At 41.6% G+C, this 17,504-nt stretch overlaps 2 protein-coding genes across 7 annotated transcripts in view; both read right to left on the reverse strand.

Moving 5' to 3' along the window:
* The window catches only part of cnnm2b (cyclin and CBS domain divalent metal cation transport mediator 2b), a 35,518-nt gene extending 25,654 nt beyond the window's left edge, over positions 1–9,864 (reverse strand). For 5 of the 6 annotated variants that reach the window (XM_062441450.1, XM_062441436.1, XM_062441443.1 and 2 more), the window contains exon 1: positions 8,367–9,852. In XM_062441450.1, the coding sequence (XP_062297434.1) occupies positions 8,367–9,852 (1,486 nt within the window). Of the gene's footprint in view, positions 1–8,366 lie in introns of all 6 variants that reach the window. The other variant, XM_062441414.1, reaches the window with a different exon arrangement.
* A 1,171-nt stretch (positions 9,865–11,035) lies between these two features.
* Positions 11,036–17,427, reverse strand: as3mt (arsenite methyltransferase). The gene is made up of 11 exons (XM_062441485.1): positions 17,287–17,427; positions 16,977–17,010; positions 16,331–16,458; positions 16,088–16,238; positions 14,935–15,071; positions 14,757–14,826; positions 14,569–14,650; positions 14,358–14,489; positions 12,674–12,813; positions 12,465–12,587; positions 11,036–11,472 (listed from the first exon to the last, which is right to left on the reverse strand). Exons 1-11 carry the CDS (start codon positions 17,301–17,303, stop codon positions 11,365–11,367), a joined length of 1,122 nt encoding a protein of 373 aa, XP_062297469.1. The 5' UTR covers positions 17,304–17,427; the 3' UTR covers positions 11,036–11,364.
* Positions 17,428–17,504: the final 77 nt, after the last annotated feature.

Genomic DNA, 17,504 nt, shown 5'->3' on the forward strand with positions numbered 1-17,504 from the left:
AAATGTAAATCAACCTTTGCAGCATTTCTTTTAGAGAAATTACACCTGCAAAATGAGCATCGCTGTCAAGATGACGTTACTGATTACGTTCATGGCTTAGTGATTTCATTGTATTCCCTTTAGATGTGCTTTGCCATTAAATTCACCATTGCCTCTCACCAAATCAACACTGGAGGACACAAAATTAATGAGTTACATCATCAATATGCACATCTCAGAGATGTTTGCTCACTGTGTGCATGTTATATAATAGCACAAATAGGTTTTAATTCCCACTCAGTGTATTCGCAATTTATTCATGCCTATTAGTAATCGAGGAAGTCGGTTTTACAAATAAAACACCAACCTGTTCCATTACAAGCATGTATTTCTCATCCCCATCGTCTGCATTATCACCCATCAGCTGTTATGGTAATAATGCTTCGCTCGTGTCTATTATGCAGTCTTATTAATTTACCAGGAACGGGAAAAAAAACCCAGGTCCAGTGTGGTCTCTGTTTTGGGAAACGGCTTATTAAAAGGAACGTGGGGGTGGTTGCATTCTGGATTGCGTAATAACAAATTTTCCTCCGTAGTGCATGGCTACAGATCCTAGGCAACATGTGCTGGAAGCGGACTCAACTCCTTAACTACATCCACAACACAAAAGCCATTCTTCAGGAATAGCCGTCATCAGAGACCGAAATGAAATGAAATAGGTCACTAATGAGCTTGCGCTCAAGTTGTGAAGAGGAAACAATGTGATCTGACATGTACAGCTGTGCAGAAAGATGTAGTGTTTGAAATCTGTGCAACATAGATATTTTGATAACTTGAGACTATATGTTTTCTTTAACTGAATAATTCAATCTTGTTATGAGGTTGTGTGAAATGATACCACTAAAAAGGTTCATGCAAGGATTTAGATTAAAACAGACTTTAGTAATAAGAACGGAAATACAGTCAAATGTGTTTGAGAAATTCATCCCACTCACTTCTGTGGTACAATATTGGACTTATTATTGAGCGGCTCTATTGAAAAAATTCACAAAAGCTGTTTGTCCCTTGAGTACAAGCCGCCTTTTGATACATACACATAAATGTGATATTCAGAAGCGAGGGCCGTCAGATCAAAGAGGTTTAGATCAAGGTCTTCCTCGAAAGAAATTCACACAATAAAGTGAAGTTTGATGACATTTCATCTTCAAGACAGCTGTGAACTTCTGTTAAGTGCACACAAGTTTGCCAAGTGGAGAATTTGGAGGCTAAAGCATTTTTTCAGCTAATGCCAAAATATTGTAATGTGACACTGATGCAGCTGTTTGTATGGTGTAGCGCAGCAGAGCCTACCTGGACACACACTCAACTACAAAACAAGGGGGAAAAAATCATTTCACCTTCTGGCCTTAGGACACGCAAGACCCGACGGCATATCAGTCGTGGTGTTTAGCTGTTAAATACATAGTACGAGGTGCCAGGAAAAAAAATACATGTAAAGAAAAGTCATAATGCCAGATCAGACAGGCTTTGGGAACGCACTGCGCCTAGATTCACACTCCTTAACTGTTGTACTAATCGGGTCTTAAAAGCCTACTCCATGTTGTACCAGAATCTGAAGAATGTAGGCCAATTTCAAAAGCCAGTCCTTTAACACAACAAACTTGGTCAAGGAAGACCAAAATTTCAATCCAGACAATATCTAAATCATCCCATATCTAAATGACCAAAGTCATTCATGCTTTTACAATGGCTGCCCAATGATTTTACATTGTAGTAATATTTCTTAATTTTAACAATATTACATCATATGTGAAAATACACATTTAGTACAACCTTGCCACTGTGTGCTGACTATGGCAACATTTATTTTAAATGTACTCCTATAATACAGATGGATAACAGGTTTTACACCATTGACTACAAACAGTACATGTACTCTGGGGCTGAAACTAACAATTATTTTAATAAAATTAATTATTAATTATAATGAATCATTATTAATCAATCAATAATTTTAAAAATATTAAATGTACAATCACATAAGACATGGAAAGGCTGTAAATCCTCACAATTCAAAAGCTGGAACTTTGGAAAATTTGGTACTGGTTAATTCTTTGCAGACTGACTGATTAATCAACTATTTGTTTCAGCTCTTATATTCTTTATATTACAACTAAACTAACTTTTCTAAAGCATACTAAATCATTATTATATTATACTTGCTAATATGTTTCCTATAACAACAAGGTGAGAATATCTCAATGTTGTGTTCTGAGCTTATTCCACTGTTCCAAAAAAAAAAAAAATTAATTAATTTAGCTTTAAACTCACCAAATGGTTAACCTGACACACAACGGTTTTGTTACACAGAAACATCTGGGAAGTCGTGTGTGGAAATGGTTTGGAAAGGGGCAGGTGCTTTAAAAAATAAAATAAAATACTTATGATTGGATGAACCACCTGTCAATCACTGTATATCACCGTCTTACCTTCCAAGGCAGCTGGATTCATGAAGCCAATTGGTCTGAACCACCGGTGGTTCAGACACAAGCATATAACTTGAAGCCTGACACGATGGATTCTAGTTTGATCTCGTGAGTCCAGCTGCCTCGCATGGTGATGGAGATATTTTTTTGTCCCTGATTGCAAATGCATTATTGTATTATCACGGTAAAAACAAAAAAGTAAAGGCAATACAATTGTTACTGTGAAGTATCACTTGCTGTATCTCCAGACAGTTTCAAGTCTCAGCAAAACATATGCTTTGGGAAGATTGTTGGCAGTGATGTAAATTATGCATGTTTTGAAGTCAATGGGCTGAAAGATGCACAGCAGCTGCTTCTTGAATTGAGATTCAGGAGAAAAAATGTTGCCACACAACAGGTTGCTACAACAGCAGTTTTCTGCCTATTTCTAAAGTGCTGTCAAAAGGCTTTAAATGAATTAATGTTATTAAGATGCTAATTATAGAAGACAATGCTCACCAAAAGTATGCAGGATTTGTTTTTAGTTTATCATGCAGTGTGGTGAAATACTGGCCATGAGGACAATGAGAAGGAAAAATGTAATTCATGTGATTTTACATAAACCCACTATCTATATACAGTAAAGGTCAAACATTGTGCTTTATAAATGAACAGCCTGTGTCCATGTGTTAAGGTGCTATGTTGTTCATATAAAAATTACATTCCCCGCCATAAAGACACACCACTACTAATGCTGCGTCCCGCAACACAAAGTATAGTGAGACGCAGACAACCTTTAATTCAAGGTAATTAGTTCTGATAAAGTGAGCAGCTGGTGGGAGAAGTCTTGCCGAGTTCAAAAGGGGTGTCCCTCATCAGGAAACATTAAGTGTTCTTACCAAACATGATGCCATTTAATCCCAACACTTGTTGCAGCGTTAGCACCAAGGGTTACCAGGCAAACACTCCCCCGCTCGCTTTCTAGACACATGCTATGATACGCTTCACACAAACACCCCGAAAAGGAATAAAAGCATTCGAAGCAAACCATAAAACTGCTGTCAGTATTTCAACATGGTCAACAGGGGGAGGGGGAAAAAAAGTTTCACTTTTAGACAAAGTACTGAGGAGAGAGAGAGAGAGAGAGAGAGAGAGAGAGAGAGAGAGAGAGAGAGAGAGAGAGAGAGAGAGAGAGAGAGAGAGAGAGAGAGAGAGAGAGAGCGAGAGAGAGAGAGAGAGAGAGAGAGAGCGAGAGAGAGAGAGCGAGAGAGAGCGTGAAGGCTGTTGAATCTGAATTAAGCATAGATTGGCCTATATTGCAGCAGTCGGGGAACTAGTTCAAGACGTGCCAGGACTCATGTAGGCTCTCTTACACTGGGGGACCTCACTCTATAACAGTGAAGCATATATGGTGGGCTGTGAAACGCTGAAGCTCAATGCAGACAACAGGAACGACAGTGGGCTGAATTTTTTGCTTGGATATTCAGCTGTTTTTTGTGAAGTAGCATAAATACAACTCAAAATGGTGAGATTCAAGCGATTGTTCTGTGCAACAGTCAGAATAGGTCAAAATAGGCTGTACACCTGTCATGGCATTGTGGGTATTAAACACTATCTATATCACTGATAAGCAGTAGAGTAAGAAAAATCAATGCGTACACCAAGTTTACAAGGTAGAGATAAGAAGAATCAAGTGTTTGTGTCAGCGTTAGAAGTTTGAAAGGCAGGGAGACAATTGAGGGGGGAAAGAAAAGGTTTTCCCTTCTCAGTCCCCCCTTTGGTGTGCCATATTCATGTTTAGCAAGTAGCCTGCATTTCCCAGGGGCAGAAATGGCAGTGTGGTGGGGAAGAAAAACCTGATGTATAACCTGATTTCAGCTCTGCAAACATCCATACTGTAGGAAGCCTTCCTCCTGGTAACACCGCATGTGAGTGACTTTCACTTTCAGGAATATCGCACATAACTTGAAGTCAGAGAGGCAGCTAAATTCCTGTTTCTGACTCAGCTACTTGGTTGGGTCCCAAATGACACACACTGACCCACTCATTAACCGGTAAACCTGCAGCTTGACAAGCAGCCTCTGGATGACAGTAATTGTTGCAATCGCAGACCGAGAGCAATTAATGAAGGGGTCAGAAATTTCCAGAAAGGTGTCTCTCTCAATTTAAAAGCTCCCGCATGAATGTGAGCGTGACCCCTGACCTAGGGCCTGGGTTGAGCCGGGTAAAACGGACTCATGAGCACACTGTTGGGATCAAGATCTGCACGAAGAACTTTTATGGCAGCTCTAGACTGTTAAACCAAAAGTAAGCCTTAATGAGTGGAAGAAGGAGTATTACAGAGAATTATGTAATGCTGTTAAGTTCAGAATACAAGCGTGAAAGCATCTTTTACAAAAAAAATGTGTTCAGAAAGTTCAGATCCAAATGCAAAGCAACACCTTTAAGCAGGCCCGGCTGCTCCGACACAATCTCTAATATGAGCGTGTTGTGGGTTTTTTTTGTAGCAGACTTCAGACGACTGTGCAGCTCCACAAGCGGCATCAAATTAATTAACAATGACTTATAATACAAAGCACTTTGAACTGAGTGTGCGCTGTGAACAGAGCCAGATTGACGGGAAACTCTGACCCCGCAGCCCTCCCTACAACTGTTCCTTATGACTTCCATGAGAGGCTGAAGAGGCGAATTCCCTCTGGCACGGGGCCAGCCGCAGACGCGCTATGCTTCAGATCTGGACCTATACGATGAAGTGCACAGGTAACATAATGTGGAAGGTCATTCACAGAATACCAATAACTTGAGTAAACACATGCACTAGAGCCAATAATAGAAACTGTTTCCAACATTGTAAAATGTTGAGGTATCAGTCGATATTAACTTGGACACCGTGTTACACTTGTTAAAAATTTCAAACACAGGTCGTTTTAAAGGAAAAATTCCCCACTGTGAATATGATGATTTTCTAAAAACTAGGTCACCTGTGAAATAGAGATTATTTTTAAATTTGTTTTATCTATGATTAGAGGGAACTGAGAAAAAGCCTGTAGATCCCCTATATCGCTCTTCAAGGGGGAGTCCTACAACAACCAGAATGCACTGAATGTGTCTCCTCCAATGAGCTTCCAGTGAGCTGCTCATGGCACGTTTACAACCAAGCTCAAAGTTACTCGCAAGTTACAGGTACAGCTGCTGGTGTGCTGTTCTGTCCGAATTGTGTGTCCTTTCTGTCAGAAAAAGTCAGGTTTAAAAAAGCGCCACAAAGTTAGCTGCAGTACAGAGTTTCCAGTCCGTCTCCATCCTCCCTGACGATCCTCACCGGCCTCCCCGTCTGCAACACCTCTGTCCTGACTGACGCTGTTACAGCTCCACTTGCTTCCTCCTCCATACTGTTTTGCTTATTACAGACGATATATTCAGCCTCATAAACTGTAACAGTAGCTGACTCTGCTGCGTCTGATTAAACAGTGCCATAGTTGTTCTTGTAACACAAAATTAGTTTTCTTCCAATTATATTGATCATTTAAAGCATTTAGCAGTATGATCATTTAATATCTACTTTCCTCTATCGCTAGTGTAACATGGTAGGCAGAGACTACACTGACTTCATCCTATGCAAAGACTCCACTAAAATAAATATCAAAAGCAGGAGCGTTAGCAGGTGTTTTGGATGCAGAAGAGGAGATGTGACTCTCTGCACCAAGAACACACACACACACACACACACACACACACACACACACATACACACACACACACACCCCAAAACCATATAACTAAGACAGGTGTTGCTGTTTTGTGGTTAAACCAAATGGTGAAGATGTAGTAGACTGTTATCGGTCACTGATCCTGCATCAGCTCTTCTTTCCAAAATCACAGATCTCACTGCTTCCAGTAACAAGCGCATATTTATTTATTTACCTCTCTGTGTGTCACTGCACTGAAGATCATTTTGCATCTGGTGGTTTTTGATTTTAGATGCTTGGATGTCTGCTGACACATTTATTTTTACTTTTCACCAATTTTCATGCCGTTTTTAAATTTAGCTCTCACACTCAAAACTCACAGGTACACACAAATCTAAAAAAAACCCAAAAAGCAGTTTTAACACTTAAGAAAGAGCATCTCAACTATCTGATGTTCGCAGTCAACTTTAACACGACAGACTTGTGTGACAAAAACTGAGATGAGAGATGCTGCTGGGATCATATACTGTAATAATATGACTGTAATAATGTAGAGCAGCGTGGGGATAGCTCCATCCTGTAACAAATCATCAGTTGTACTAGCTTTGCTCAGAAAACAAGCTCAAGGGAATTGAAGTATGTTTTCTGCTGCTAGTGCATGTCTGTAAATAGTCAGCTTTGATAAAAACAAACAAACAAACAAACCCCCCCCACACCCCCTCCCCCAACTAGTATATTATGTAATGCTAATTTGGCATGGAGAGCTTCACCTAATTTCTGGTAATGGAGCTCGCAGCTCAATGATTTGTTTTGTTGTTCTTACCCAATTAATCCTCTTAAAGTAAAGTGAATATTCTAATGAGCACACAATGCATCAATCGCCCACCCTCCCCCTCCCTCTCCCCCTCCCCTGCAATTGAAATATTGATAAACCAGTTGCTGACCAGGCGTGCCCATTTACACAGGGTCACTCCCACACAGCTGCGGATTTGGGGATAAATAGAAGTACGGACTTACCGAATCTTCAAACACTACCAGGAATAACTTAGAGGTGACAACACAGAGAGAGGGGGGGGGGGGGGGGGGGGGGGGGGGGGGGGTTTATGCAAAACATCAGGTAAACTTTGGGTGAGGTAAACATCTTTCTCAAACGCCATGCGCATACACACACACACACACAACACATGGGGGGCTTGAGGGTGTTAGAGGCTGTTATTCATTATCCACACGACTGCATTCCAGGGCTGGACAAAAGGAGTTATCGCCACCATCACTCAGAGGCGAGCACACGAGAGGTAAGAGAGGGATTTAAGCAGGTTCTCAAACAAGATGCCCCCACCTGATAACCTTAGCACTGCTGTTGCACCATTCCCACATGTCCTAATGCATTCACAAATTAGAGAGAGAGAGAGAGAAGAGAGAGAGAGAGAGAGAGAGAGAGAGAGAGAGAGAGAGAGAGAGAGAGAGAGAGAGAGAGAGAGAGAGAGAGAGGGAGGGGAAAGAGTAAGAAAGGTTGAGAGGAGGAAAGCAAGACAAGAGAGCAGGGGGGAGAGAGAGAGAGAGAGGGAGAGAGCGTGTGAACATTAACACTGAATGGAAGCGATGGAGAAAGATAACGACACCTCCTCCTCCTCCTCCTCCTCCCATTTACAGGAAGTGACCAGCAAGGATGCGGCAAGTGCACCTCACTACTGAAGTGGCTGCTTCACTGCTTTGTGAGGCAAACCAGATAAGAAGTGCCAAAACAACCCCATCCTCCTCCTCTGCCTCCTACTTCTTTTTTTTCCTTCTTGTGAAATCTTGTTGAGGATGAGAATTCTCCTCCTCCTCCTCCTCCTTTCATTCCTGAAAATCAGGTTCTAAACATTTTTGAATTTCACCCCAATAACAACTTGAACTTTAAGTGTTGAGAGCATCAGACTGAGGGGACAAGCAGTAGTGTCCGTATAAGTAAATATGCTATAACACAGCTCACCTGTGTACCCTCCCTCATGTCAGGGGAGAGGGAGGACAGGTGAAGGGTTAACCTGCTTGTGCAATGGTCACTTGAGGGTTAAGAGAGATTTAAGCTATCTGACATCTATGGACTGCTTTTCATGAATACATGAATTGATTTAAATCAGTAATAGATAAAGTCATGTTTAGGTTTTGATGGGTTGGTGTGAATGAACTACAAGACAAACAACAGTTCCCACTAATAGTTAAAATGTGTCAGCAGTCTGTCTGACTATCTCACCTTTTTTAAACTCCTCCAGCATTGCGTCCAGCTTGGTGTCATTGAACACATAATGCAACGGATGGCTGTAAAACTTTGTGATGGTTTTGAGCGGAGTGCAATCATCCGGGTCCACAAACGCCAGGTCTTTCACGAACAGCTGATCCACTATGTTGGACCTCTCGCCTTCGAACACCGGGATGCGCGTGTAGCCGCTCTTCATGATCTCGGACATGGTGTTGAAGTCGAGGATGCCATCCCCGGGGATCATGAAGCAATCTCTCAGCGGTGTCATCACGTCTTCCACGGTCTTAGTCCTGAGCTCCAGCGCGCCCTGGATGATGTTCAGCTCCTCTTTCACCAGGTCGTTGTAGGGGTCCGTGACGCGCAGCATCTCCAGAAGCTTCTCCCGGTTGTACACGGTTCCTATCTCCTGTCCGAGCAGGTAGTCCAGCAGCTTACTCACCGGGTAGGAAGCGGGGAAGGTGAGCAGCATGAAGAACTTGGTGAGGAAGATGGTGTTGGCTCCTACGGCGAGGCCGTGTCTGGAGCAGATGGCCTGGGGCACGATCTCCCCAAAAATCACTATTCCAATGGTGGACATGACCACAGCTATCAACCCTGACCCGGCTATATCATCCAGCAGGATGGTCAGCGTGGTGTTCACCAGCACGTTCCCGAGCAGAAGCGAGCACAGTAAGTAATTCCCTTGGCTGCGCACCGGCTCTATTTTTTTGGCGTAATTCTTCTCCTTTTCCGTGCCGCAGTTCTGGACTATCTGGAGCTCCATGGGGTCCAGAGCCATGAGCCCCAGGTTCAACCCACTGAACATACCCGACAGGCACAGCAGCATGGAGATGAAGATGACCTGGAGCCAGAAAGGCAGCAGAAACTTCTTCTCCTCCACCACTATCACGTTGGTGTCATCTCCGTCGTGGTAGATCCAGGTGTTCTCCGTCCAAGGGTCGTGCATCCCGGCCACGGCCGGTGTGGAGGTGGCGATGCAGAGGTAATACGATTTACTCCTCTCCGTCTTTCGCAGAGGTTTGACCTCGATTTCAACTATTCCGGACGTCTTTCGATTCAGGATGATGTTGGGCAATATAATTATATCCGAAGTCCTAATACCGCAGGGATGCAAGCCGGACGAGTCCTCTTGGCTCTGGTTATCCCCCGAGGAGCTGTCAAGGCTCCCTACCGCCCGGCTCCGCTCATGTTCCGTAAAAGCAATTTTGGACCATGTCTCGTTGTTGATGTTCTGCCCGTACACCCTTAATTTCACCCGGGAGCGCTCACTCACCCGCAGGTAGCCCCTATCCATGAAGGAAATGTCGTCCGTGTCCTCCAGCCGCAGCCCGATGATGACGGTCTCCTCGGACCCGTCCTTGCCACTTGTCGGGGTGACACAACAGCCGGTGACAGTTAAGAAAATCATCGCCAAAGCTCGGACCCGGTTAAGTGACGCCATTTTTGCAGCGGTGGGTGCTTGGGATAACGGCTCTGCCATATTGATAACCATTGGCAACCAACCTCCTGAATGAAAAGGGCTTTTAAAAATCAGAGCCAGTCGGAGTCCGCCTTCATCTCCTCCGAGGGTTGCCGTGACTCGTGCATCGGGACCTGCTCGTTCCCACTACGTGTCCGACACTGATGACTCGCGAGCGCAGGCTTATGGGCCAACTCGTGCCTCCCCTGAGGTCCCCGAGACAGGCGACGGCGGCGACCAATCAGAAGAACCCGCTGAGCAGAGGGCGGGGCGTCCGCAGCCTCCTTGGCCAATCAAATTCCAAAACAAGTGCACCTCATGTTAAGAGACAGACAGAACTCTACTCGTGACTTTTTTAATACATATATCCAACTACAGGAGATAATAACCACTGCACATGATTGACATATTCATGGGGAGATGACAGTGACGTGAATACCTGCACAGTATGATGTAATACAATATAATTTAAATAAAAGCTGTAACTAAATATTATTGTGATTGATTGATAGATGCATCATTATTTTTAATATAATAAATAATATAATAATGAAGAACAAAATCACAAGGCTCTATGCCATGTATTGAAATTATACTTACTGTCCAATCAATAGCCCAAATGCGAAATATATTGAATTTAATTTTGATAAAGCAGAGAAAAGCAGCAATTTATCACATTTGAGAGGCTGGAACCAAATAATGTTTGACACTTTTGCTTGCTGAATAGCTTAACAGTTCAAAAAACACAGCTCTATATTCAGCCAATGTTGCCAATTAACTTTGACAGCTATATAATTAATTGATTATTTAGACTAACTGAAATAAATGCCACCATACAATGTTAATGTATCTTGAGACTAGAGGTCAAAGGTGTTGATTGGTGTGTCTTGCATATGTATGTTTTTAATCTGCTTATACTGGAACATGCTAATGTACCTGTATCTCCTAGCAAGAACTCAAAACTACTTACCCTATGGTGTATAGTTAAAAAAGTGGGTGGCATGGACTAAAACTAAAAAACAAAACTTTTTATAATGTGGAGTTTGGTGACATCATGTGACTCTCAGTGTAACTCCACTCATCTTCAACCAGACCAGAGCTACTCATCAAGAGTAATTGAAAACACCTGAATGGATGTACAAGCCTTTAAAAAGCACAGAACCTCTGATATATAGTATATGCATAATTAAAAAAGGACATTCACTTCATCAACAATATTTATTTTCCTTTAACAGAAATAAAAGCCACAATCAACATAATAATGTTAAATTAATTAGAAAACCTGTCAATAAACCACCTGATGAATGCACCACCATTATTTTACAGATTGTAATATTTTTCAAGATTGATTATAAAATTCAGATTTTTGGATGCTGTAATATCAAACTGCCACTTTACTTATGCAACATAATTGTGAGAATTAATTAAATGCATATCTTATTAAGGCAAGGAATAATTGTCACTGCTGTGGTCTTGGGATATTTTAACTACAGTTAAGACCCTGTTATGGTGCTCTGTGTTCTCTTCCCACCATCACTTGCAGCAGGCAGCGGACTGTGTGCTGCAGCATCCCCCTGTGGCCGAACTTGGACTTTTTTTCTCCAGCTGCAAGGCCAGCTCGAAAGGATCTACGCTGCCTGCCTGTATGAACAGTACAACAAAGTAGAAGTCACTGGGAGTTCACTGTCTCATATTATGTAATTCCACTGTTTCATCGGAGAAGAGGAATTAGTAATGTAAAAATTGATTCAAGTGGGATTCATTCATTAAAAGCAGATGTATTCTTCCGCCTTATCGTATTTTATGGCATTAAAAAGAAACAAATATGTGGAAAAATTCTATATAGTATAAAACTGATGTCAACTGAGTCCTTACTGCTGGTGTGTGACTCTGAGAATCTTTTATCAGTCATTGGTTGTTCATTAAATCAGGATTTCACAGTAGCTGTGCTTTCAAAAACAAGACCAAAGGCTTTTTATTACCATTATCACCAACTAGCTGTGTTGATTAGAGAAAAAGTATCCCAACCTGATTTAACTTCAGAGGGGCAGTCCAAAGGTAAAGCCGTTGGACAGATCAATAAGTTTCTGATTAACTTATACACTCAACAAAATCTAGATGGAAATCCCTCAATAACTGAATGAAAAGTGTCATCAGTGATTTAAATGTTGGGGTACTGATTGAAAAATGTATAGTGGCGTTTGTAGATGTGTTTGTGCACAGAATGACCATGAGCACTGATAAGATGGCATTCCACGAGCTGAGAAGAGAACATTCTTTCCTGTTCAAGGTTCCCCAGCATGACTCCACAGTCTGGTTATGACTCCAAGACAGCTGCTTGACCTTGTGCTTGTGGATGTGTGCATATGTACGTTTGAGTGGGTATGTGGGTGTGTGTGTGTGTGTGTGTGTGTGTGTGTGTGTGTGTGTGTGTGATAATTTGCAGCATGCTTTCTAGTACACACATGCGCGTGTGACTGTGTGCACAGTTAAGACAGCGGGGCTCTCTGGGTGTGTCGCACATGTTCAAACGGACACCACAAACATACTGACCTCTAGTGCTCAAATAGAGATCAGTCTGAAATACTTTGACATCCTGGAATTCAGTTGAGATCCATGGCTGTGATACTGACCTTAGGTTTGACTCCACAGGACCCGCGGGGACCTCCCGTTGGCTGGAAAGTGAAGTCTTCTGCAAATCTGGAAAGGGTCAGGATGCTGGCGACCTCTCCATCCACCTCCACCACGTCTTCAGCCTGTACAATACACCCACACCTCACGTAATTTGCCTTCAGAGCACGCAGAAGCGTGCAGAAGAGCTTTAACAGCTGGAGCTACAGACCTTGAAAGTATAGTGACAGTCAAACTCGAAGCTGTCCTCTACTCCTGAAATTGTCCCGTTATATATGACCTGGCAGGACTCAGCGCTGCTCTTAGGGACCTTAAACAGGCGGTACGTGGCAGAGACAAACTTGAAGTCACCTGTGTTACAAGAAAAAGTAAAAGAGAATCTATAACTGCATTAAAATCATCAACCTGAAATACCTAATGTATGTTTTACTGATACATTAATTGAATAATTAACTACTGAACCGTAAGCAGCATTGCACCAACAGTCATCGGTGAGTGATAAAAGTTCAGTAGAGGCCAGTTTAACGTACATAAACTTATGTTAAACACTAAACAGAGCTGTACAGCTCACATTAAATCTAACCGTGACTTTTTAAGTCTCACACTAGGAAATACAATATGAAGTCAATTTAAAAATAATAACATGGATGATAAAATCTGGTGTTGATGTACAACACTGTCCCAGAATGCAACAGACAATGAAAAATAGTGTGGTTGGTCAAAGCTGCTGAGACAATTTAGAAATATGGAAATGTGGTCTCAGTTAAATCTTTAAAATCAAATCAATAAAGTAATGACGTTTATACATTCTTCAATTAGAGTTTCGCAGTTGTGTTCAAAACTGTTGGATTGACAGCCACTGACACACTGTACTGTTAGTACAAAACAGCACAGTATAATCATCTCTAACTATACTCTAAATTCATCCACTGTCAACATTACGAGATAGTGTATATTTTATGGTGTTAATGTGTAACTCTTCTAAGAAAACATTGTTGTCAAGAAAAATATTATACATGGCTTCATCTTTTAACAGATCCATGGGACTAGTAACTCATAATTACACATAATTACATGTCATTTAACACCTGCTCAGACCTTAAAGACCCTACACACCCATTGTGCAACTACTCAGGGATTTGTACTTATTAATTATTATTAAACCAATAATAGACCTCTAACTGGGAAGAAAGGATTGAGCCCATACAGAATCTGTATGACCTTGAAGTCAATTAATAAGCGAGCTGACATTTGTTTCAACCTCCATCAATCTGCTGAACTCTAATGCTAAAAGTAGTGCAATGGGGCAATGTGCAAAAAAAAAACCAAAACACAGGCACTTTAACTTTCCTTAAATTGTCAATGTCAAATTTCTCTTATGTTTTTAAGATATTGTATGTGAAGAAACTGTATAGCATGCATAGCATAGCACATTTTTATGTGAAGCAACAGACTGTAGGACTGTGCCCTCCTCAGGGACAATAAAGTTTACTCTAATCTTCTCTGTTTGATTGACAGTTAGCTTTGTTGCAAAAGTCAAGGCTGGACAACAATTATTCTTATTGGTTAACATAATTCTCCACCCCCCTTAAACCAGAGCAGAAGTCTAATTAGCCAGAATAAGTAGGTCCAGAGCCTTTAAAATAATTTTGGTATTAGCAAAAATCTAGGCTGAAACAATCCAGATATGCATAACTAAGAGAGTTTAGATTTAATCTAGTTCAGACTTAAATACATTGTAATGCTGGTGCAACAGGATCAATTCATCCAGTGTAAAAAATGAATGCTTGTTAGTGAAACCCACCCACAAACGATGGTGTACAATAAAAAAAATGTAATACAAGGAAACAAGAAAATGCATAAATAACTAGCACAGAAACAAACAAGTATCAAACCTAGAACATCTTCCAGCTCTTTGTTGTCCACACTGATGACGGTGGCTGTAACCAGCCTCGGGGGGCTGAAGCCCACCTCCTCAGCCAATCGCAGCAGATCTTTCCACCAGAGAGCTCCACCAAGACACTCACCTGCCAAGATAAACTACAATGTGATATACAGGCAGGTATCTGTGAGCTTTTACGGCAGTAGGATATTAATGTGACGCACCCCACAGCACTTTGTGATTTTTAATTTCCTCTGTGAGTCTTCCACTGCTGTAGACGTCACTGAAGTACAGCTCACCACCGTCCTAACCATTAACAGAGGGGCAGCGTCAGTAGTGAACATCCATGTGTTTGTCATGTGTTGTGAGGTTTGATAAGAAAGAGACCAAAGCTAAGTGGAAAGCAGTCTACCTTGAGTACACGGTAGGCTTCAGCCAGTACTTGCTTCTTGTCAGGAGAGAGATTCACCACACAGTTGGAACTAAACAATGGCAGAAAGTCACATTTTCAAAAGAGTTTCTTTCTAATAAGACAGCAATAAAATGAAAAGCAAAGAGAGAAAGAAAGGGAGACAAGAGAGAATTCTTACATGATGATATCAAATGAGTTCTTTTCCAGACCGGCCTCTGTTAAGGCCTCAATGTAGCCCTGGACAAAATTGACGTTGGGCTTCTTGTAGCCAAATTCTTGCATGTGGTAGTCCACGTATTCCTTGGCCACCTCGAGCTAGACGAGAACACAGTATGAAATCTGTCTGTTTCATTTTCAAAAGTCATGTGGTACTACTTGTCAGGAGCTAATAATGTTTGGCTGAATCTGCCATGTTTACAGCAGGAAATGACAGGCTATTTGATCACAAAATGAGTGCTTAAAGGACGAGTACACAATTTTTCAAGTTTGTCTTAAAATAATAGTCAGGTGCTCAAATGAACACTGAAACAGGTCTTGCTCACTGTTATCATTCTTTCTGTTCATACTGACCACTTGTGAAGAAAGCAGTGAACCAGAAAAATAAAACATTATTTTCTGATTGTTTCATGGCGTTTACTGTCATGGATTCTGTGTATTGGGGATTTTTGATTTGGTTTGTTGCAGATGGGAGATGTTGACGTGTTGTGTATTTGGATTATGTTTCATGTGTGTCAGTTTATTGGGAAGAGGATTCTTTATTAGGGTTTTAGTTTTCTGTTTTGCCTGTGTTTTTCCCCTAAATGCCCAGCCTGTCTTTCCCTCCACACCTGTCCTGCGTCAAACCTCGTTAACCCTGCCCTGCTCCTAGGGTCTTCCCCTACCTATCAGCTCCTTACCTGTTCCCCTGTCCAGTCACCTGTCCCCCATTCCCTCATTAGTTCAGTATTTTAGCCCTGGTTGGAGTCTTTGTGTTGTCCTCTTCTGTTTGCTCAGTTTTATTCTGCTTGTCATTGTATGTATTTATCTAGTGGGTGATAAGTCATGATGGAGAGTGATTATTTTTGTACGAGTCTATACAATGTTTTTTAAGGGAAATTCCACATAGTATGCCTTTAAGGACTCATTTTGCAATGAAATAGCTTGTTATTTACTGCTGTGAGGAATTTTGTCTTTCAAAATCCAGAATTGGAGAGCTTACTTACAAGACATTAGTAACAGTGTTCAGTATAGTTTCAGGTGCTATTTTGAGTTTTCCAGATAGATATATGAAATGGATCAAGATCTTACTCTAGCCTATCAGTCCATTATACTGTGATGCTAACATACAATACCTGGTGCTCAGTCATATCGATGCCGGTGACATGACCATTCTCGCCCACCAGCTGACTCAGCATGTAGCAGTCCCTCCCACTTCCACTGCCCAGGTCCAGTATCCTGCAGCCCTCCAAACACTCTGGCACCACCAGACCACAGCCATAGTACCTGAGGGGAGAGCGAAGCACATTTTGAGTGTCTCTGCAATAATCCTTTTCTTTTATATGTGTAAGTACACGTGAAGCAACAGCCCATTAAACCTTTCAGTGACTTTAGGGTGCACTTTCTTCAGAGCCTGGCGGATAAATGCAGGGATGGGCTTGGCTGGAGTCACACAGGCGTTGCTATTCAAGTCTTCAGATTTCTTCAGCACATTGCCATAATAATCCTACATGTGCAGGAAAAAAAGTTAGCAACAGTTAATGCAGAAGGTTGTCAAAATTTAGCATAATAGGTAGTTGGAAAATGAATCACAACAAACCAGTGTTTCCCATTAATTATATAGACAGCAAAGCATCTCACCCTGCACCAGAGCTACTTCTGCCCTAGTGAACTAGTTGAACTTGGTTAATCACTTCTGCTCTGTTTCTTTTAGAGCTAAAATATTGACATTAGTCTTTTTTGTTTTGATGGTGTGTTTGGAACATTCATGAACGGGTAAAATGTCTCTACCATGCTTTGTTGGTGGGACCTTTTTGCTGTGTCATCATTAGTAGTCATACCTATACAGTTAAATTACTAAAGCCTCTCAAAATCCTGTGGGAAACACTGCAAGCCACTTATTCTCTGTTAGTCAACTTACTTAACGTTAGCATGAATGAAGAACCCCAGAGAACCAATGAATGAAGTGTTTTAGCGTTGAAAGCGCTTCAGTTACGATGTCAATAATGTCATATGTTATCTTACCTTGACGTCCACGTGAATGGTGGTATCAACGAAGCTTTAAAAAAATAAGTAATTATATGTTAACTTCACACATGCTCAGGACGTTACTGCTAACTATCTGCTAACCTGATTGTTAGCTGCTGGTTAACGGTTATAGAAATATTCAAGGGTAAGTTACTCATTAGTAATACTGAGTAACTACTTCACTAAGAAAATACGGCTACGTCTCACGCTAACGTCAACAACCCGCCACTCGCTGTTTTCATGCTAACTTAGCTACGTTACTATGCTAAGAAGTGGCGACAGGAGGCATGATATTAAGTTTTCTTACCTCTTTTCTTCAGACATTGTCTCGACTGCAAACAAAGTCCACAAACTTGACAGAGGACAGAGCTGTGTAGGGGTTTACTGACCGCGGACAATGGACATTAAACTGTAAGTATTGGTCACTGCTTCCTGCTCAACAGCAAGCCCTGCCCCTCACCGTCTGACATTACAGCTGAAGCCTCATACTGCACATGAACAGCACAGCACATTTTCCATGGTATA

This window comes from Scomber scombrus, chromosome 2, assembly GCF_963691925.1.
Source record: "Scomber scombrus chromosome 2, fScoSco1.1, whole genome shotgun sequence".
NCBI lineage: Eukaryota > Metazoa > Chordata > Actinopteri > Scombriformes > Scombridae > Scomber > Scomber scombrus.

Bases quoted from the DNA above. Each gene is read 5' to 3' on its own strand.
- as3mt (XM_062441485.1), bottom strand. The intron at 14,651-14,756 runs GTAGACTGCTTT...GTTAATGGTTAG, and splicing joins AAGCCTACCGTGTACTCAAG to GACGGTGGTGAGCTGTACTT. The intron at 11,473-12,464 runs GTCAGTATCACA...CTGTTCATACAG, and splicing joins CCTGTGGAGTCAAACCTAAG to GCAGGCAGCGTAGATCCTTT.